We start from the raw sequence: 22612 nt of genomic DNA on the forward strand, positions 1-22612 counted from the left end.
CTGCCACTTATCTGCCCATTTGACCATCTCATCTATATCTTCCTGTAACCCAAGACACTCAACCTCTTTGTTAACCACCCAGCCAATCTTTGTGTCATCAGCAAACTTACTGATCCTACGTCTCACACAGTCATCCATGTCATTTATATAAATGACAAGCAGCACAGATCCCAGTGGTATGCCACTAGCCATTAGCCTCCAGTCACTAAAGCAGCCATCTGTCATCACCTTCTGTCTCCTACCATTAAGCCAATTATGAATCCACCTTATCAGAACACCCTGTATCCCATGTGCCTTCTTCATAAGTAAACCATGTGGGACCTTGTCAAAGGCTTTGCTAAAATCCATGTAAACTACATCAACTGCACTACACTCATCTAGACACTTGGTTACATGCTCAAAAAATTCAATCAAATTTATTAGGCCTATCCTCCCTCTGACAAAACTTGTTGACTATCCCTGATTAAACCTTGCCTCTCCAAATGGACAGTAAGTAGTCTCACAACGCCAGGTTAAAGTCCAACAGGTTTATTTGGTGACACGAGCTTTCAGAGCATTGCCCCTTCATCAGGTTCATTCAAATGGAGATAGATTCTCTCCTTCAGAATCTTCTCCAGTAGTTTCCCAACCACAGATGTGAGACTCACTGATCACGTTTCTGAAATAGTGGGACTACGTTCGCTATTCTCCAGTCCTCTGGCACCTCCCTGGTTTCTGCTCAGATGAGGAGGATCAACAATCACCTACAGATGCTGAAAGACACCCCTCATAAGAACAGAATATGGTGTTCGCTCATCAATCGACAGTTCCGACGCGTCACATCAAAAAACATAAGAACATAAGAAATGGGAGCAGGAGTAGGCCATCTAGCCCTTCGAGCCTGCCCCGCCATTCAATAAGATCATGGCTGATCTGTCGTGGCTCAGTTCCACTTTCCCGCCCTCTCCCCATAACCCTTAATCCCCTCGCTTATCAAAAACCCATCAACCCGCGTCTTAAAAATATTTAGCGAGGCAGCCTCCACCACCTCAACGGGCAGAGAATTCCAGAGATTCACCACCCTTTGAGTGAAGAAGTTCTTCCTCAACTCCGTTCTAAACCGCCCTCCCTTTATCTTGAGGCTGTGCCCCCTGTTCCTACTGTCCTTTCTGAGCGGGAAGAGTCTCTCCACCTCTATCCTATCCATCCCATTCATCATCTTATATGTCTCAATGAGATCTCCCCTCATCCTTCTAAACTCTAACGAGTACAAGCCTAGTTTATTCAGCCTCTCCTCATAGCTCAATCCCCTCAACTCTGGTATCAGCCTAGTAAACCTCCTCTGCACTCCCTCCAAGGCCAAAATATCCTTGCGTATGTACGGCGACCAAAACTGCACACAGTACTCCAGCTGCGGCCTCACCAATGCCCTATACAGCCGCAGCAAGACCTCCCTACTTTTATATTCAATCCCCCTTGCTATGAAGGCCAGCATCCCATTAGCCTTCCTGACCACCTGTTGCACCTGCAGGCTGGGTTTTTGCGACTAATGCACAAGGACCCCGAGGTCCCTCTGCACCGTTGCCTGCTGCAGTTTTTCGCCACGTAAGTAATAGTCCTTCCTACCATTATTCCTACCAAAGTGGACCACCTCACACAAACCACACCGACCTCCTCAGAAGACAAACATGGGACAAGGTGAACTGAATATCTTTTGTCGTCCAGTACTTCACCGGAGTGGAGAAGCTATCACATCTTCTCCGGAGTCTTCAACATGTCATCGATGAAGACGAACATCTCGCCAAGGCCACCCCCACACCCCTACTTATTGCCTTCAAACAACCACACAAACTCAAACAGACCATTATCCTCAGCAAACTACCCAGCCTTCAGGAGGACAGTGACCACAACACCACACAACCCTGCCACAGCAACCTCTGCAAGACATGCCAGATCATCGACACGAATGCCATCACCTCACGTGAGAACACCATCCACCAAGTACACAGCACATATTCTTGCAACTCGGCCAACCTGATATGGTGCAGGAAAGGATGTCCCAAGGCATGGTACGTTGGGGAGACCATGCAGATGCTACGATAACAGATGAATGAACATCGTTCGACAATCATCAGGCAGGAGTGTTCCCTTCCAGTCAGGGAAAGCAGTCACAGGCATTCAGCCTCTGATCTTTGGGTAAGCGTTCTCCAAGGCGGCCTTCACAACATAGAACAACGCAGAATCGCTGAGCAGAATCTGATGGCCAAGTTCCGCACACGAGGACAACCTCAACAGGGGTCTTGGGTTCATGTCACACTATCTTGTAACCCCCACGACTTGCCTGGGCTTGCAAAATCTCACTAACTGTCCTGGCTGGAGACAATGCACATCTCTTTAACTTGTGCTTGGCCCTCTCTCCACTCACACTGTCTGTACCTTTAAGACTTGATTACCTATAAAGACTCTCATTCCAACCATTATCTTGTAAACTGGCTTTGTGTCTGTATATGCCGTGTTTGTGAACACAAGTCCTCGCTCACTTGATGAAGGAGCGAGACTCTGAAAGCTTATGCTGCCAAATAAACCTGTTGGACTTTAACCAGATGTTGTGAGACTTCTTACTGTACCTCCCTTGTGGCCAGAGAGGGGTCAGAGCCCCTGTAATTTCCTCCTTTGCCTCCCACAACAGCCTGGGACACAATTCATCCGGACCTGGAGATTTGTCCACTTTTGAGGCAGCCAATATCTCCAATACCTTGTCACTCCCTATGATAATTTGTTCTCAAGCCTCACATTCTCTCTCCCCAAGTTCCGTAACTACCTCTTCATTTTCATGGGTGAAGACAGATGTGAAATATTTGTTTAACACCCTACCAATGTCCTCTGCCTCCACTCACGGATTTCCCCCTTGGTCCTTATTCGGCCCTACTCTTTCCCCGCGTACCCTCTTTTTACTGATATATTTACAGAATATCTTAGGATTTTCCCTACTTTTACCAGCCAGAGATTTCTCTTTGCTCTCCTAATTGATATCTTAAACTCCATCCTACACTTTCTGTACTCCACTAACACCTCTTGTTGAAAGCCTCTCTTTTCCTTCTCGTTGCCTCTCCTGAATGTCTCTGGTCGTCCATGGTTCTTTGGGTTTGTTACACCTTCCTATTACCCTAGATGGAACATTGGGCCTGTACCCTCTCCATTTTATCTTTGAACTCCTCCCACTGCTCTTCTGTCGATTTTCCCACAAGTAACTTCTTCCAGTCTACTTTGGCCAGATCCTGCCTAATTTTGTTAACATGTACTCTCCCCCAATCCAAAATCTTTTTCTGCAACTTGTCTATTCTTTTGTCCGTAACAAATTTGAATTGAATTATGTTGTGGTTTCTGTCACCTAAATGTTCCCCCACCAACACAGCCACCACCTGTCTGGCTTCATTCCTACAATTAGATCCAGCACTGTGCCATCCCTTGTTGGATCCTCTACATATTGACCTAAAAAGTTTTATGTATACATTTTAAGAACTCTACTCCATCTAAGCCCTTAGCATGATGGCTATCCCAATTAATTTTGGGAAAGTTGAAATCACCGAATATAATTACCCTCATTATTTTTATACTCATCCACAAATTGCACACATATTTGCTCTTCAATTTCCTGCTGACTATCTGGGGGTCTATAATAAACACCCCGCAATGTAAATCATCTTACTACAGTAACTGCTTCTTTAACTAATAATGCAATGCCTCCTCTTTTGTGCATTTTGGTGATAGTGACCACAATTCGGTTACGTTCACCTTAGTGATGGGAAGAGATAGGCATGAACCTCGGGTCAGCAATTTTAGCTGGGGTAAGGGCGATTATGAGGCTATCAGGAGTGAATTAGGAAGCATGGATTGGATTAGGGGATTACAGGGACTGGGAACGTCTGAAATGTGGAGTTTTTTCAAGGAGCAGCTACTGCGAGTCCTTGATAGGTATGTCCCTGTCAGGCATGGTGGATTTGGTAGATCTAGGGAACCGTGGTGCACTAAAAGAGTTGAGTCGATGGTTAAAAAGAAAAAGGAGGCTTATGTTCGGATGAGATTGGAGGGCTCAGATAGTGCACTAGAAAGCTTTAGATTGGCTAGGAGGGAGTTGAAGAGTGAGTTGAGAAGGGCTAAAAGAGGACATGAGAAGAATTTGGCTGATAGGATTAAGGAGAATCCTAAGGCGTTCTATAGGTATGTCAAGAACAGAAGGTTGGTCAGGGCAAGATTAGGGCCAGTTACAGACAGCAGGGGGAAGTTGTGTGTGGAACCGGAGGAGATTGGAGAAGTATTGAACCAATATTTCTCTTCGGTGTTCACGCAGGGGGACATGAATATAGCTGAGGAGGACATTGGGTTGCAGGGGTGTAAAATAGACAGTATTACGGTTGATAAAGGGGATGTGCTGGAAATTCTTGAGGGGCTGAAAATAGATAAGTCCCCTGGTCCGGATGGGATCTACCCTAGGATTCTCTGGGAGGCTAGAGAGGTGATTGCAGAGCCTCTGGCTCAGATCTTCAGGTCGTCATTGGTCTCTGGTGTAGTCCCGGAGGATTGGAGGATAGCGAATGTTGTCCCATTGTTTAAGAAGGGGAACAGAGACTTTGCCGGGAATTATAGACCGGTGAGTCTTACTTCTGTTGTGGGCAAGGTTTTAGAAAAAATTATTAGGGATAGGATTTATAGTTATTTGGAGTGTAATGAATTGATTAGAAATAGTCAGCATGGTTTTGTAGCGGGTAGGTCGTGCCTTACTAACCTTATTGAGTTTTTTGAGAAGGTGACCAAAGAGGTGGATGGGGGCAAGGCAGTTGACGTGGTATACATGGATTTTAGTAAGGCGTTCGATAAGGTTCACCATGGTAGGCTTCTGCAGAAAATGCAGATGTATGGGATTGTGGGTAATCTAGGAAGTTGGATCAGGAATTGGCTATCAGATAGGAGACAGAGGGTGGTGGTGGATGGTAAATATTCATCATGGAGTACAGTTACGAGTGGTGTGCCTCAGGGATCTGTTTTGGGGCCACTGTTGTTTGTAATTTTTATTAATGATCTGGATGAGGGTATAGTTGGGTGGATTAGTAAATTTGCTGATGACACCAAAATTGGAGGTGTGGTAGATTGTGAGGAAGAGTGTCATAGTCTGCAGGGAGACTTAGATAGGTTGCAGAGCTGGGCCGAGAGGTGGCGGATGGAATTTAATGCGGAGAAGTGTGAGGTAATTCACTTTGGTAGGAGCAACAGATGTGTCGAGTATAGGGCTAACGGGAGGACTTTGAATAGTGTGGATGAACAGAGGGATCTAGGTGTGTGTGTACATAGATCCCTGAAAGTTGGGAATCAAGTAGATAAGGTTGTTAAGAAGGCGTACGGTGTCTTGGCGTTTATTGGTAGGGGGATTGAATTTAGGAGTCGCAGTGTAATGTTGCAACTGTACACTACTCTAGTGCGGCCGCACTTGGAGTACTGTGTGCAGTTCTGGTCCCCGCATTACAAGAAGGATGTGGAGGCGTTGGAGAGGGTGCAGAGGAGGTTTACTAGGATGTTGCCTGGTATGGTGGGGAGGTCCTATGAGGAGAGACTGAGGGATTTAGGGTTGTTTTCGTTGGAAAGAAGGCGGCTAAGAGGGGATCTTATTGAAACATATAAGATGATTAGAGGTTTAGATAGGGTGGATAGTGATAGCCTTTTTCCTCGGATGGAGAAAGCTAGCACGAGGGGGCATGGCTTTAAATTAAGGGGGGGTAGCTACAGGACGGATGTCAGGGGTAGGTTCTTTACCCAGCGGGTGGTGAGGGATTGGAATGCCCTGCCTGCTGCAGTTGTAAATGCGTCTAGTTTGGGGGCGTTTAAGAGATCTCTGGATAGGTTTATGGACGAAAAGGGATTGGTATAGGCTAGTGGGTCATTGTTTTTGTAACTGGTCGGCGCAACATCGTGGGCCGAAGGGCCTGTTCTGCGCTGTAATGTTCTATGTTCTATGTTCTATGTTCTTCTTTTACTCCCTCCTATCTTGCCTGAAGATTCTATATCCCAGGACACTGAGCTGCCAATCCTGCCCCTCATTCAACCACGTCTCTGTGATGTCTGTTATATGTCAATCCTCGCCCTTAACCCATTTGCCTCACTTTCACTTAGGACAATCCCACAGTTCCTGGAATCAGTCTAGCGAACCTTGGTTGGGAGAGTTATCCTTCCCCACGTAAGGAGATGAAAAGGACATACAATATTCCAGGTATCTCACCAAGGCTGAAGTCACCTTGAAGTCACCTGTAGCTAGTCATCTTTAATCCTCTTTTGTGGGGAGGTGGTGGCAGTGGTGTTTTCACTTGTAATCCAGAGAGCCAGGAGATTTGAGTTCAAATTCCACTACAACAGCTGGTAAAATTTGAATTAAATAAAAAGTTGGAATTAAAAGTCTAATGATATCATGAAACCATAGCCAATTACTGTAAAAACCTATCTGGTTCACTAATTCCCTTTAGGGAAGGAAATCTGCTGTCCTTACCCAGTCTGGTCTACTTCTGTCTCCAGGCCCACAGCAATGTTGTTTCATTCTTAAATGCCCTCTCAAATAGACTAACTAACCACTCAGTTTAAGGACAATCAGATACGAGCAATAAATGTTGGCCCAGCCAGTGACACCTACACCCCTTGAACGAATAAAAAAAAACCCTACACTCAATCCCTCTTAGAGATCAGAGAGGTCATAGAGGTTTACAGCATAGAAACAGGCCCTTCAGCCCATAAGAACATAAGAAATAGGAGCAGGAGTAGGCCATCTAGCCCCTCGAGCCTGCCCCGCCATTTAATAAGATCATGGCTGATCTGCCGTGGCTCAGTTCCACATTCCCACCCTCTCCCCATAACCCTTAATCCCCTTGCCTATCAAAAACCTATCAACCCGCGTCTTAAATATATTTAGCGAGGCAGCCTCCACCACTTCAACGGGCAGAGAATTCCAGAGATTCACCACCCTTTGAGTGAAGATGTTCCTCCTCAACTCCGTTCTAAACCGCCCCCCCTTTATCTTGAGGCTGTGCCCTCTAGTCCTACTGTCCTTTCTGAGCGGGAAGAGCCTCTCCACCTCTATCCTATCCATCCCATTTTATATGTCTCAATGAGATCTCCCCTCATTCTTCTAAACTCTAACGAGTACAAGCCTAGTTTATTCAGCCTCTCCTCATAGTTCAACCCCCTCAACTCCGGTATCAGCCTAGTAAACCTCCTCTACACTCTCTCCAAGGCCAAAATATCCTTGCGTAAGTGCGGCGACCAAAATGTGTCTATGTTGTCCCTTTTGTTAAACTCCTAAGCTAGTCACAATTGCCTGCATTTGGCCCATTTCCCTCTAAACATATCTTACCAATGTAACTATCAAAATGCTTTTTAAAAGACAAAATTGTACCCACCTCTACTACTACCTCTGGCAGCTTGTTCCAGACACTCACCACCCTCTGTGTAAAAAATTGCCCCTCTGGACACTTTTGTATCTCTCCCCTCTCACCTTAAACCTATGCCCTCTAGTTTTAGACTCCCCTACCTTTGGGAAGAGATACTGACTATCTAGCTGATCTATGCCCCTCATTATTTTATAGACCTCTATAAAATAACCCCTTTGTTGTATAACTCTCCCCAGCACCCTACCATTAACTGAGTAAGTCCTGCCCCAGTTCAATCCACTGAAATGCACGTCGCATTTATTTAAATTAAATTCCATCTGCCATTTGTTAGCCTACTGGGTCAATTGATCAAGATCCTGTTGCAATCCTAGATAAACTTCTTCACTGTCCACTCTTGCAATTAAGTGCAACCTCCTTATTTGCTGCCTGCATCTGCAAGTTACTTTTGAACAAGGACAGCAAGGTTTGTTCGGCTGCCCACTCTCATGATCTCAACATCTCGGAAAAGCTCTGACATTCTATATTTCAGGCCAAGCTGGACAGCCTCATGCTTCTGTCCCTCATATTCAATCTGCTATGTTCCTGGCCACTCACTGTCTATAGTAGTCATGATGTGGAGATGCCAGCGTTGGACTGGGGGGGGTAAACCCAGTAAGAAGTCTGACAACACCAGAAGGTGTTGTCAGACTTCTTACTGCACTCACTGTCTAACAGCCCTTGGGGCCTCTTTGCACCTTTCTCATAACTTACCACAGGACACAAGCAGGACACGCAATAACCTGGTTACAAAAACTGTGCAGCAAATATTCTTAGAGGGCATAAAATCAGGTGAGTGACACCAACTGGGCTGCTGGATTCCAGACTTGGGTTGCAAGTTCATTCACGATGGCCAAGACTTAGAACATAGAACATAGAACATTACAGCGCAGTACAGGCCCTTCAGTCCTCGATGTTGCGCCGACCGGTGGAACCAATCTAATGCACCCCTAACCTAAACTATTCCAATGTTATCCATGTGCCTATCCACTGACCATTTGAACACCCTTAAAGTTGGTGAGTCCACAACTGCTGCAGGCAGGGCATTCCACGCCCTTACCACCCTCTGAGTAAAGAACCTACCTCTGACATCCGTCCTATAAATACCACCCCTTAATTTAAAGCTATGTCCCCTCGTGTTAGCCATCACCATCCGAGGAAAAAGGCTCTCACTGTCCACCCTATCCAATCCTCTGATCATCTTGTATGCCTCAATTAGGTCACCTCTCAACCTTCTTCTCTCAAATGAAAATAACCTCAAGTCCCTCAGCCTTTCCTCATAAGACCTTCCCACCATACCAGGCAACATTCTGGTAAACCTCCTCTGCACCGTTTCCAATGCCTCCACATCCTCTTATAATGCGGCGACCAGAACTGTACGCAATACTCCAAGTGCAGCTGCACCAGAGTTTTGTACAGTTGTAACATGACCTCATGGCTCTGAAATTCAATCCCTCTACCAATAAAAGCTAACACACCGTACGCCTTCTTAACAACCTTATCAACCTGGGTGCCAACTTTCAGGGAGCTATGCACATGTACCCCGAGATCTCTCTGCTCGTCAACACTACTAAGAGTCCTTCCATTAGCCCTATATTCTGTACTCCTGTTACTCTTACCAAAGTGAATCACTTCACACTTTTCCGTATTAAACTCCATTTGCCACTTCTCGGCCCAGCTCTGCAACTTATCTTTGTCCCTCTGCAAACTGTAACATCCATCCTCACTGTCTACAACTCCTCCAACTTTGGTGTCGTCAGCAAATTTACTAATCCATCCTTCTACACCCTCACCTAGGTCATTTATAAAAATGACAAACAGCAGTGGCCTCAAAACAGATCCTTGAGGTACACCACTTGTAACCGAACTCCAGGTTGAATATTTCCCATCAACCACCACCCTCTGTCTTCTATCAGCTAGCCAATTCCTGATCCAAACTGCTAAATCACCCTCAATCCCATGCATCTGCATTTTCTGCAGCAGCCTACCACGGGGAACCTTATCAAACGCTTTGCTAAAATCCATACACAATGTCAACTGCCTTACCCTTATCCACCTCTTTGGTCACCTTTTCAAAAAACTCGAAAAGGTTTGTGAGGCACGACTCACCCTTCACAAAACCGTGTTGACTATCCCTAATCAATTTATTTCTCTCCAGGTGATTATGAATGTACTCACATCAGGGTAACTTGTCACGATACCACTGACAATGAGACAATAAATGGCATAAGGAAGGGGTGAGGCCATGCAGAGATTTGAAAGCAAGGATGTTACAAAAATCTTATGTTTTAAGTTCAGTGCAAGAAATACATATCTGATTTCCTTAGCTCCTGATAGAACCTTGAATGCGAAAGAGACTATACCATGGCCATTCCTCCTCCAGTTCATCAGGCACCATTAAAATATGTGCTGAAAAGTCTTTGGCCCTGATACTTACCCAGAAGATTAGCAAAGAGTCACATCATTTGTTTGCTGGTACTGAGGAGATGTGGTGGAAGTCTGTTGTGTTGTCTATTGCTACAGCTTATCGGTCAGTTTTTAATAAATTTAGCCAAAATCAAGGTCTTTCTGAAATCTGGGAAATTACAACTGTTATGATACACCCATTGAATGAAATAAAGTACAAGGTCGATGTTTTGCTGCTGGAGTTTCTGCGGTATCAGATATTGTGTGCTTATGGTTCCATTTCAGTTTCCAAAAACATAAGGTCAGATCAGAGCGTCAGAATAAAAGGAAGCCATTCAGCCCCTTGAAACTGTTTTGCCATTCAGTTAGAGACCATGGAAGGATTTGAATCCAAGGATGAGAATTTCACTTTGGAAGAAGTAAGGAAGAGGTGCAATGGAATGTCAGTGAGGACAATGGGATTTGAATGTGCAGGACTGGGTGTAGGATACAATAGAGTGAAATTTGCAATGAGCTGAAGTTTATGGATGGTGAATAATGAGACTCCCGCCAGGAGAGCTTTTATGTCTTGAGATAATAAGATGCTATCAAGGGTTTTAGCAGTGGATGGGCTGAGGCACGGTAGAGACAGAAAATGAAAAAATACTTGCATTTATACAGTGCTTTTCAAATACTCAGACTCCTCAAAGCACTGTGTTTGAAAAATTCTTTCTCCACACATTGACATCACTGGTAAGGCCAAAATTTGTTGCCCATCCACAATTTCCCTTGCCCTGAGTAGTTTGCTAGGGCAATTAAGGGTCAACAACATTGCTGTGTGCCTGGAGTCACATGTAGACCAGACCAGGTAAGGAAAGCAGATTTCCTTTTGTCAGTTGCCATGATGGGATTTGTATCCATGTCCCCAGAACATTAGCCTGGACATCTGGATTCCTAGTTCAGTGACATTACCATTAGGTTATCATCCCTCCTCAGACAATGAAGCCCTTTTGATGTGTAGCCAATGTTTTAAAGTAGGAAATTCTTCAGATGATGGTGGACAGGCTTTGGGGAGTCAGGGGGTGAGTTAATCACTGCAGAATTCCCACCTTCTGACCTGCTCTTGTAACTACATGGCAGCTGCACAGTGACACAATAGTTAGCAGTGCTGCCTCACTGTGTCAGGACCTGGGTTCGATTCCAGCTTCGATCACTGTCAAAGAACAAAGAAAATTACAGCACGGGGGAAAAGGACCTTTGGCCCTCCAAGCCGTCAGTGCAGAGTCTGCATGTTCTCCCCGTGCCTGCATGGGTTTCCTCTGCGTGCTCCGGTTTCCTCCCTCAGTCTGAAAGATGTGCTGGTTAGGGTGCATTGGCCATGCTAAATTCTCTCTTAGAGTACCCGAATAGGTGCTAGAGTGTGGCAACTGGGGGATTTTCACAGTAACTTCATTGCAGTGTTAATGTAAGCCTACATATAACATGAATAAATAAACTTTAAACTGTATTGATATGGCTAGTCCAGTTCAGTTTCCAGTAAATGGTAACTCCTAGGATGTTGGTTTTAGGGTATTCAATGATAGGAATGGCTGGTCTCCTACATTCTACTTTCCATTCACCTGAGGTAATCAAAACGCTACTGTCCATGTCTTAACTCATTCCAAGTCTCATTCACCTATCACCCCTATGTTCGCTGACTGACGCTGGCTCTTGCTCAATCGATATCTTGATTTTAAAATTCTCATTCTTGTTTTTGATCCATTCATGTCCTCAGCTTTCTCTATCTCTGTAATCCCCTTCAATCCCACAACACCCAGAGATATTGGTGTTCATCTCATTCTGCCTCTTTAGTATTCACCATTTTCATTAATTTGGCACTGTTGGCTGTGCTTTCTCTAAGTAGCATGGAATCCACTTTCATGGAGTATTGTTTCTCCAGGTTACTTAATTCAGGAATTTGGCTAGTGAGGGCATCCAGTGTAGGAAGAGAAGTGCTGTTCTGAGATTTAAGAGAAATAAGTGAGGTAGAAAGAATAGTGAGAGCTGAGGTCTAAAGGCATTAGTTAAGAACTGATTGGTTGGTGAGTTTTACAGTATTTAATTTCTCTGTAAACTATGGTATTAGTTTAAACTAGAACTGGGAGATTCAAGTACTTTATTGAATTTACATCATAACTAGTTAAACTACATAATACTGTTATGATCTGGCAAGTGGTAATTGCCAGGTTGACCAAATCCCAAAGGGAAAATTGGAAAGCTATCTCAACGATTTTCAATTTGTATTTTTTAAAATTTTCAAAATAGCCTGTGTCCAAGGGCTCTTAAGATTTACTCAAGGGATATTTTTCGAGTTTCAGAAACAATTATTTGTTTTACAGGGCATCCTTCTGAGGAGTTCTGGATATGATTCTTCAGTCATTAAGACCAGAAGACCATAAGACATAGGAGCAGAATTAGGCCACTCAGCCCATCGAATCTGCTCTGCCAATCAATCATGGCTGATATTTTTCTCATCCTCATTCTCCTGCCTTTTCCCCATAATCCTTGATCTCCTTATTAATCAAGAACCTAACTATCTCTATCTTAAAGACACTCAATGACCTGGTTTCCACAGCTGTCTGCGGCAAAGGGTTCCACACATTTACTACTCTATGACTGAAGAAATTCCTCCTCATCTCTGTTTTAAAGGATTATCCCTTTAGTCTGAGGTTGTAACCTCTTGTTCTAGTTTTTTCCAACAAGTGGAAACATCCTCTCCACATCCACTCTATCCAGCCTCGCAGTATCCTGTAAGTTTCAAAAAGATCTCCCCTCTTCCTTCTAAACTCCAACAAGTGCAGACCCAGAGTCCTCAACTGTTCCTTGTACGACAAGCTCTTCATTCCGGGGATTATTCTTGTGGACCTCCTCTGGACCCCTTCCAAGGCCAACACATTCTTTCTTATTGCCTTGGTATTTTCTCTCAAATGCTGATTCTAAATATAGTTTCTAATTTACAACTGTAAACTAATTCTAAATTCATCTCAAATTCCAACTACTTGGCGCAAATTCCAACTACTTGGCTAGTCATGGCACGAATCAATTCCAGCCTCCAAGACTGCCTGGATCCACCAAAGTTTACCTAATACTGCAGCATATCCACAGTAGATGCCATGTCCCTAGCCCTGCCCTCAACCCTGGAACATCTAGATAACAAGGACACCTATGTCAGACATCTATTTTTTGACTACAGCTCAGCCTTACATAGAACATAGAACATATAACACTAGAGCACAAACAGGCCCTTCGGCCCACGAGTTGCGCCGATCACATCAACACCTACCAATCTATAAACCTATCTATAACCCCCAATCCCATTAAACCCCATACACTCATCCAGAAGTCTTTTAAAAGACCCCAGCGAGTTCGCCTCCACCACCACTGACGGCAGCCGATTCCATTCACTCACCACCCTCTGAGTGAAAAACTTACCCCTAACATCACTTCTGTACTTTCCTCCCCGCACCTTAAATCTGTGTCCTCTCGTAGTGACTATTTCAACCCAGGGAAATAGCCTCTGAGAATCCACCCTATCTATTCCTCTCAACATTTTATAAACTTCTATCAGGTCGCCTCTCAACCTTCGTCTCTCCAGGGAGAAGAGTCCCAGCTCCCTCAACCTAACTTCATAAGGCATGCCTCCCAGTCCAGGCAACATCCTTGTAAATCTCCTCTGTACCCTTTCAATAACTTCTACATCTTTCCTATAGTGAGGCGACCAGAACTGCGCACAGTACTCCAAATGAGGCCTGACTAGGGTCTTATAAAGTTGCAGCATTACCTCCCGACTCCTAAACTCAATCCCTCGATTAATGAAGGCCAGTACACCATATGCCTTCTTGACCACATCCTCCACCTGCGAAGCCGATTTAAGAGTCCTGTGGACCCGGACCCCAAGATCCTTCTGCTCCTCAACACTACTAAGACTCCTGCCCTTGATAGTGTACTCATTCATCCCGTTGGTTCTGCCAAAATGGACGACTACACATTTATCCGCGTTGAAGTCCATCTGCCACTTCTCCGCCCAGTCCTGCATCCTATTTATGTCCTGCTGCAACTTTTGACATCCTTCCAGACCATCCACAACACCACCAACCTTCGTGTCATCAGCGAACTTACTTACCCATCCCTCCACTTCCTCATCCAGGTCATTTATGAAAATGACAAACAGCAAGGGTCCAGGACAGATCCCTGGGGCACTCCACTGGTGACTGACCTCCATGCCGAAAAAGACCCATCCACAACCACTCTCTGCCTTCTGCAGGCAAGCCAGTTCTGGATCCACAAGGCCAAAGGCCCTTGGATCCCATGCCCTCTCACCTTCTCAAGAAGAAACTCATTATTCCTTTAACTCATTATTCCTACAAAACTTATCCTCAAACTCCATGGCCTGGGCCTCGGATCCTCCGTTTGTGACTGGACCCTGAACTTCCTTACCCACAGACCACAATCAGTAAGGATAGGCAACAACACCTCCTCCACGATCATCCTTAACACCAGTGCCCAACAAGGCTGTGTTCTCAGCCTCCTACTGTATTCCTTATACATCTATCACTGTGTGGCCAAATTCCCTCCAACTTGATTTTCAAGTTTGCTGACGACATCACTGTAGGAGGGTCGGATCTGAAACGATGACGAGACAGAGGACAGGAATGAGATAGAGAATCTGGTGAACTGGTGCAACGACAATAACCTCACTTTCAATGTCAACAAAACGAAGGAGATTGTCATCGACTTCAAGAAGCATAGTGGAGGACATGCCCCTGTCTACATCAATGGGGAGTAAGTAGAAATGGTGGAGAGCTTCAAGTTGCCCTGGTCCCCCATGCTGACACTACAGTTAAGAAAGCCCACACATGCCTCTACTTTCTTGGAAGACTAAGGAAATTTGGCATGTCAGCAACAACTCTCATCAACTTTTACAGAAGCACCATAGAAAGCATTCTTTCTGGTTGTATCACAGCTTGGCATGGTTCCTGCTCTGCCCAAGACCGCAAGAAACTACAAAAGGTTGTGAATATTGCCCAATCCATCACGCAAACCAGCCTCCCATCCATTGACTCTGCACTTTCTGCTGCCTCAGCAAAGCAGCCAGCATAATTAAGGGCGCTACACACCCCAAACATTCTCTCTTCCACCTTCTCCCATAGGGAGAAAGGCACAAAAGTCTGAGGTCACGTACTAACCTGACTCAAGAACAGCTTCTTCCTTGCTGCCATCAGACTTTTGAATGGACTTACCTCAAATTTAGTTGATCTTTCTCTACACCCTAGCTATGATTGTAACGCTACACTCTGCAATCTCTTGTTTCTTTCTCTATGTACGGTATGCTTTGTCTGAATAGCACACAAGGAACAATACTTTTAAAGGTATACGAATACATGTGACAATAATAAATCGAATCAATGAAAAATAAATCACAGGTGACAAAAAACATGGGTGTAAATCTACAACAAATGTTTAACACTGAAGGTCTAATACAGATAGGACATATACAGTAAATGGCAGAGCCCTTAAGAGTATTGATAGGCAAAGGGATCTGAGTGTATGGGTACACAGGTCACTGAAAGTGGCAATCAGGTGGAGAAGGTAGACAAGAAGACATACAACATGCTTGCCTTCATTGGCCGGGGTATTGAGTTTAAAAATTGGCAAGTCATGTTGCAGCTTTATAGAACCTTAGTTAGGCTGTGTTTGGAATATAGTGTTCAATTCTGGTCGCCACACTACCAGAAGGATGTGGAGGCTTTGGAGAAGTTACAGAAAAGATTTACCAGGATGTTGCCTGGTATGGAGGGCATTAGCTATGAGGAGAGGTTGGAGAAACTTGGTTTGTTCTCACTGGAGTGACGGAGATTGAGGGTGACCTGATAGAAATCTACAAGATTATGAGAGGTCTGGACAGAGTGGATAGTCAGAAGCTTTTTTCCCAGGTGGAAGAGTCAATTACTAGGGGGCATAGGTTTAAGGTGTGAGAGGCAAAATTTAAAGGAGATGTAAAAGCAGATGTTTTACACAGAGGGTGGTGGGTGCCTGGAACTCATTGGTAGTGGAAGAGGATACATAGTGATTTTTAATATCGTCTTGATGAGTACATGAATAGGATGGGAATAGAGGGATATGGTCCTGTAAGTGTAGAAGGTTTTAGTTAAGTTGGGCAGCATGCTCAGTGCAGGCTTGGACGGCTGAAGGGCCTGTTCCTGTGCTGTAATTTCCTTTGTTCTTTGTTTTTTATAAGTTTTAAGTTTAAAGTTTATTTATTGTAGTCACAAGTAGGCTTACGTTAACACTGCGATGAAGTTACTGTGAAAATCCCTTTGTCACCACACTCAGGCACCTATTCGGATACGCTGAGGGAGAATTTAACATGGCCAATGCACCGAACCAGCTCGTCTTCCAGACTCTGGGAGGAAACCTGAGCATCCAGAGGAAACCCATGTAGACATGGGGAGAATGAGCAGACTCCACACAGTAAGAAATGAGTTCAATGTTGTAATTTAATCAAGAATTTTAACCATAACCTAATTGAGCTTCAGTGATGACAGAGTTTTTCCTCACTGTGCAGCTCAATTCCAATTTACAACACTTTGCTGGATATTTCAGTTCAAAATATCAACTTGTTGAACAACATTTAATATCACAGAACCACAAGATATTGCTCTATCACCTTTCTCCCCTGAACTGGGGTACACAACCAGACACATATGCCCATACACATGCCCCACATTCACCCGAGTTGAAACTTGGCCTAGTCACAGATGTAGATGGATGCGCATAGTGAGCCTCCTCTAGGAGGGGAACAAGATCAGGACAGAAGAATACAGTACCCTCAGAGGCTCCTTCCTGACAAGCAATGTTCTCAGTGTCTGGTACCTGCTTAAGCCAAGACCTGTTTCTCCAGAGCCAGTCTCCTGTCAGATTCTTCCACCAGCTACAGTGTAGAGCACAAGGACCACAATGCTAAGTGCTTTGAGGACAGAGCCCTAGCCCACCTGATTGCCACTAAGATCTAGACCTCACAGGCAACACAGCACAGGACAAGAAGACATGGCATCAACCCTGCCAACTGCAGTTTGCCATCCATGATGACAAGGAACTCAACAAGGCCAGGGCAACGTTCTGGCCAGCATCCAGGCCATGCTGCTGCCCAAGAAAACAGGACATCCCCAGCAAGACATCAGACAAAACTGGACTAAAAACAGCTGAAGGGAGGGGACCTGTGATTGGAGGAGCTGAAGAAGCTACATGGTAGAAACAGAATCTGTCGTCGGAGGAACTTCACTTCACAGATTCTGTCTCCCACGCCCGCTGCTCCTCCAATCAAAATGTATGGGAATGACTTTCCTTGAATCTTTTTCCCCTATCATTGAGTTTTCGAGGGCTATTTGTGAGAGTTACTAGCTGAATTTGTCTGCTGTCTGTTCACTTTTTTTTCTATACTTTAACTATTATATCTGCACAAACAAAACAAGCTGGAATTGTTCCCTTTATAACAGAAGATTAAGGGATATTTAATAGAAATGTTTGTACTTATGAGGAATTTGACAGGATGGGGAGAAAATGTTTATACTAGCAGGAGGGTCAATGATCAGAAGACATAGATTTAAGTTCATTGGTAAGACTTTTTTTAAGATCCTACATGTTCAGCCTGATTGAATGATGGGAGCAGACCTGGAATTAACTTTCAACAGAGAACTGGATAAATAATTAGAAATGAAAAACTCAAAAGATACAGAGAAAGAGCAGGGTAATGGGTCTAACCGGATAGTTATTTCATGGAACGTTAATTGGCTGAAGAATTGCCTCTCACTTGGACAGAAGTCTCGCCTCAGAAAGCTGACAGATAATCTAATTGGCAGGCAGCCTGCAGCCTTAGTAGCCAGTGGTAGCAGAGGCCAGAACTGTGACTATGTGCAGTGCCAGATTCTAAGTCTTGGAATGCAGAATCAGGTAAATGTACAGGGTCTGATAGCAGGAAGGAGATGTGAGGCTGGGGAGAGAGAGGGGATTAAGGTCTTGATGGAAAGATTGGGATTGAAGAGAGAACCCACAGGAGGCAGACACTGGCAATACCTGACATGGAAATGGGGTACTTCAAGGAATGCCCACTCCCCAACAAAGCCTGAATAGCTTTATGACCATCTAGGACTTCAGATGAGAGCAAGCAGGCCATCCTACGTCTTGCCCAACTCACACATAAAATTGCAGACAGGTTGGGGTTGGATGGGAGTGTGGCAGATAGGCAACATAGCAAGTTTCACAGGGCTAAGAGTGGGGGTCAGCAAGAAGAATTTTCACTTTTAAATCAATAGTTCATCAAGGTGTTGAAAATGTGGCTGTCACTTCAGCTAATCACCATCATCTTAGAACTTGCAGCACAGGAGGTAACCAATCAGCCCATCGAATCTGTACTAGCTCCTTGAAAGATTAGCCCATTCCTTCCTGCTCTTTCCCTACAGCCATACCCATGTTCCCTTGCAAGTTTTTATCCAATTCCATCTTGAAGTTACAATTGAATTGGTTTTCCCCACACTTTCAGAAAGTGTATTCCAAATCACAACTCATAGCATTAAAACAATGCCTCATCCCTCCTTCTTGTTTGCTGGCTAATCACCATAAACCTGTGTCCTCTGGTTACCAACCTTCCTGCCAATAGAAACAATTTACAGAATCACAGAATACTGCAGCACAGAAGAGGCCCTTTGGCCCATGGAGCCTACATCAACGCATGAAAGATTCTGACCTGCCCACCTAATCCCACTTCCCAGCTCTCGGCCCTGAATGTTATGATGTGCCAAGTGCTCATCCAGGTACTTTGTAAAGGATGTGAGGCATCCCGCCTCCACCATCGCCCCAGGCAGCGCTTTCCAGACCATCACCACCCTCTGGGTAAAAAGGTTTTTAACTGACCCTTCAACAAAGGGTTACAGCTGCTCCTTATCCAATCTGTCCATGTCCCTCATAAACTTGAACACCAGATCGCCACTCACTCTTCGCTGCTCCAGAGAAAACAACTCAAGCCTATCCAACCTCTCTTCATAACTTAAATGTTCCATCCCAGGCAGCATCCTGGTGAATCTCCTCTGCACCCTTTCCAGTGCAATCACATCCTTCCGATAATGTGGCGACCAGAACTGTACACAGTACTCCAGCTGTGGCCTCACCAAAGTTCTCTACAACTCCATCATAACCTCTCTGCTTTTATAATTTTATTCACTTAGGTAACAAAAACAAGAAGGCAGCTTACTACCTAAATGGCTATAAATTGGGAGAGGGGAGCGGGGAGCAGGACCTTGTGCACCAGTCGCTGAAGGTAAGCATGCAGGTAAAGAAGGCAAATGGTATATTGGTCTTCATTGCGAGAGGGTTCGAGTACAGGAGCAGGGATGTGTTGTTGCAATTACACAAGTCCAAAGAGTGGTGAGCCTGTGGAATTCATTATCACAGGAAGTAGTTGGTGAAGCCACACCTAGAATACTGTGTACAGTTTTGGTCTCCTTACTTGAGAAAGGATATACTGGCACTGGAGGGAGTGCAGAGGGGATTCACTAGGTTGATTCTGGAGTTGAGAGTGTTCGCTTGTGAGGAGAGACTGAGTAGACTGGGGCTATACTCATTGGAATTCAGAAAAATGAGGGGAGATCTTGTAGAAACATAAAAGATTATGAAGGGAATTGATAAGATAGAAGCAGGGACATTGTTTCCACTGAAATAGAACTATGGGGCATGGCCTCAAAATAAGGGGGAGCCAATTTAGGACTGAGTTGAGAAGGAACTTCTTCACACAAAAGGTTGTGAATCTGTGGAATTCCCTGCGCAGTGAAGCCGCAGAGGAACTAAAAATTTGAATCAGAGCCCCTGCAATTCCTCCCTTGCCTTCCACTTTACTTTATCAAAACCCCTCATAACTTGGAGCACCTCAGTGAAGTCTCCACATAACCTTCCCTACTATAAGCAGGACAATCCCAGCTTCTCTAAAGCCGTCCACATACCCAAACTCTACATCCCTGCTGCCATTCTTATAAATCTTTTCTGCATGCTCTCAAAAGCCTTGACATCCTCCAAATGTCTGGTGCCCAGATATCAATCAAAGATGAATAAACATCTCCAGATATCAATTACCAACCTGACCAAAATCCAGAGTGACATTGACTTGATTGTAGTGCAGCCCACGTGAAAGAGGAGGACTTTGCCACCAGCGTTCAGTGCCATCGATAGCATTGGTTATTGCATGAGCTTTATACGGATCATCAGACAAACAGTGATCACAAAATTGTCCCTGAAGGAACAAAATAAAGGATTAATATAAAGATTAAAATTCAGACCAATGTTTAATTCCGAAAATCTGTAAGATACCTGAACACAATTCTAAGAAACAACTCTGTTCTCATCACCACCAAATGGAACTAGATTAGACCCAAGCACTTAAAATATTGTACTTAAGATAGAACCGACAGTGCAGGAAGAGGCCATCTGGCCCATTCAGCCTGCACCGATTCTCCAAAAGAGCATCTCACCCAGGCCCTCCCCTCCACCCTACATTAGCAGTTTGGTGGATTAGCATTTACCATGGCTAATCCACCTAACCTGCATATTTCTGGACTGTGAGAGGAATCCGGAGCACCCGGAGGAAGCCTGCACAGACACGGGGAGAACATGCAAACTTCACACAGACAGTCATCCAACACTAGAATCAAACTCTGGTCCCTGGCACTCTGAGGCACCAATGCACTGTGCAGCCCCAATAATAATCAAGAGTGATACAAGACCTTTTTTCCTTTTTCACAATTTTGAGATTTACTCATTCCTCCACAAATCTTTTTTCCTCTTTGACATTGAAATCAATTGCATTATTGCCACTAATAGAAAATGGCCATTTTGCAAGCTAGAGACAGAGATAACTATAATCTGTAATCATGACCTTTATCTGTATCCAATCTTTGTCTGAGTGCGCATGACACCAAGCACATGTGATGTTGCGTTTAATTTGGGATAAGTGTGTGTGAAAAATAATCTTTGTTTTAAAATCACAAAAGCCTACGACTGATTTACTTAATTGGAATAACATTCCAAGGCAAGAAAACATACACCACTTTCCATTTAAAAAATGCTGATTATGAGCAGTTTCTGTGACAAAATTCCATCTGTGACAAAAAGCTTGGCTTTTAAGAATCAAAGCATTTACATGACACAGAAAGCAACACTATTGGGTCATAACCTCCTCATAACCCTATAGACATGTTGCAGAATCCCCAGCTAAGGGTTTACCCGACAATTATCCAGAAGTCCTAACTTCCCCTGGACAATTGCACTGGACTGGGAACCATCCAACAAAGTGATTTAAATTGCTAACTTTGCTACACTTACAGTTACTCTAAAGAGTTATGAGGAAAAAAAGCACATCAGTTCCTTCCCCCACACCCTCAACCCTCCCTACTCCCAATATCCCCACCCACATGGAATTCATTTCCTCCCCCCTTAACCTGACCACGCCCCTCCCAAGTGACACATCCGGACTCGACATCCCCAACCCGACTGGATTCCCACAACCTGAGCGACATCCCCTGATCCAAACAATGTCCCATGACCTATCACCATCCCAATTCATTCCCTCCAATACTCCTCCCCCCATGACCTGAACAACCCCCAGCACAAGCAACCGCCCCCCGACCCAAACAACACCCTCTGGACCATAAGGTCCCCCACCCCCCAACTTGGAAAACACCCTCCGGACCCAAGAGCCCCACTTCCTTGACTATCCTTCCCCCAACTTGACCCCGCACCAGCCCAAACAACAGCCTCCCCAACCTGACCCAACCCACCCCCACGACCCGTGCCCACCCACCACATCACGTCCTGTTTCCTTCTCCCTACTGCCCATGTCCAAACCCCCACACCGACATCCTATTCACTTACCTTAGAACTCACCTTCTCCTTTTCAATGGGACATTTAATCTCATCTACTTTGCAGCAGTTAGTGCCATAAAAAGGGGGCGTGTCCTTCTTTCTTCTGCTCCTTTTGCACTTTGCCACTGGAGTTGGGAATGGGTGCTTCACTTTTCCAGTCTCACCAACTTGAGTCAGGAAAGTTGGGTGAGACAGGTGCTTTCCATTTCAAGCACAGGCAAGTCATTACAGAATGGCAATCCACTGCTGACTGCCAGCCCAGGGAAGCCATGAGCCAGTAGCTATGAATGAACCATTATACCAAGCAAACAACTGAACACTCTCTGAAATGTAGTGGTTTGTTTCTCCATCTAGACTTGGTTATGGTGATCTTTGCTGAAGGTTACTATAATTTTTCAGAATGCAGGTTAGGAGTGCCTTCTGCTGTACTTTAGACTCTGTTCTGTTTGCAACTCTCTGTGTTTCATGTTGTGGTATTGTTCTGATTTGGCATCTGTTTTGTTTCACTGTCATGCCATTTGGTAATTGATATGACCTTGGTTCGAGGCGAATTCTGATGATTTCAGATGCCACTTGTTGATGTTGTACTCAGGTTGGGTGATTCATTATCCATTCACTGGCCATGGGTATCTTTCATCTTCCCTTGTTTATCAGTCAAAGCATCTTTTACTCCTGGGAGTATCAGCAGGTTATTGGGATAGGTGCCCACACTTGTCTCCTGAATAGTAATTCTGCATTGTTTCTGCAGTATGATGAAATTTGCATGTTTGGAGTGGGCATACACAGAAGCAAATAGTGCAAACAAAGCTCTTCGAATCTGCACTGAGATATGAGAA

General features: G+C 44.6%; 1 protein-coding gene across 1 annotated transcript in view; it reads right to left on the reverse strand.

Moving 5' to 3' along the window:
• Positions 1–22612, reverse strand: part of lama3 (laminin, alpha 3) — a 462187-nt gene that overhangs the window by 427711 nt on the left and 11864 nt on the right. The window contains exon 2 of the mRNA XM_080194758.1: positions 19996–20148. Coding sequence (XP_080050884.1) covers positions 19996–20148 — 153 coding nt within the window. The remainder of the gene's footprint in view (positions 1–19995; positions 20149–22612) is intronic.

Source organism: Carcharhinus amblyrhynchos, chromosome 8, assembly GCF_965287045.1.
Source record: "Carcharhinus amblyrhynchos chromosome 8, sCarAmb.v2.hapA, whole genome shotgun sequence".
Lineage (NCBI taxonomy): Eukaryota > Metazoa > Chordata > Chondrichthyes > Carcharhiniformes > Carcharhinidae > Carcharhinus > Carcharhinus amblyrhynchos.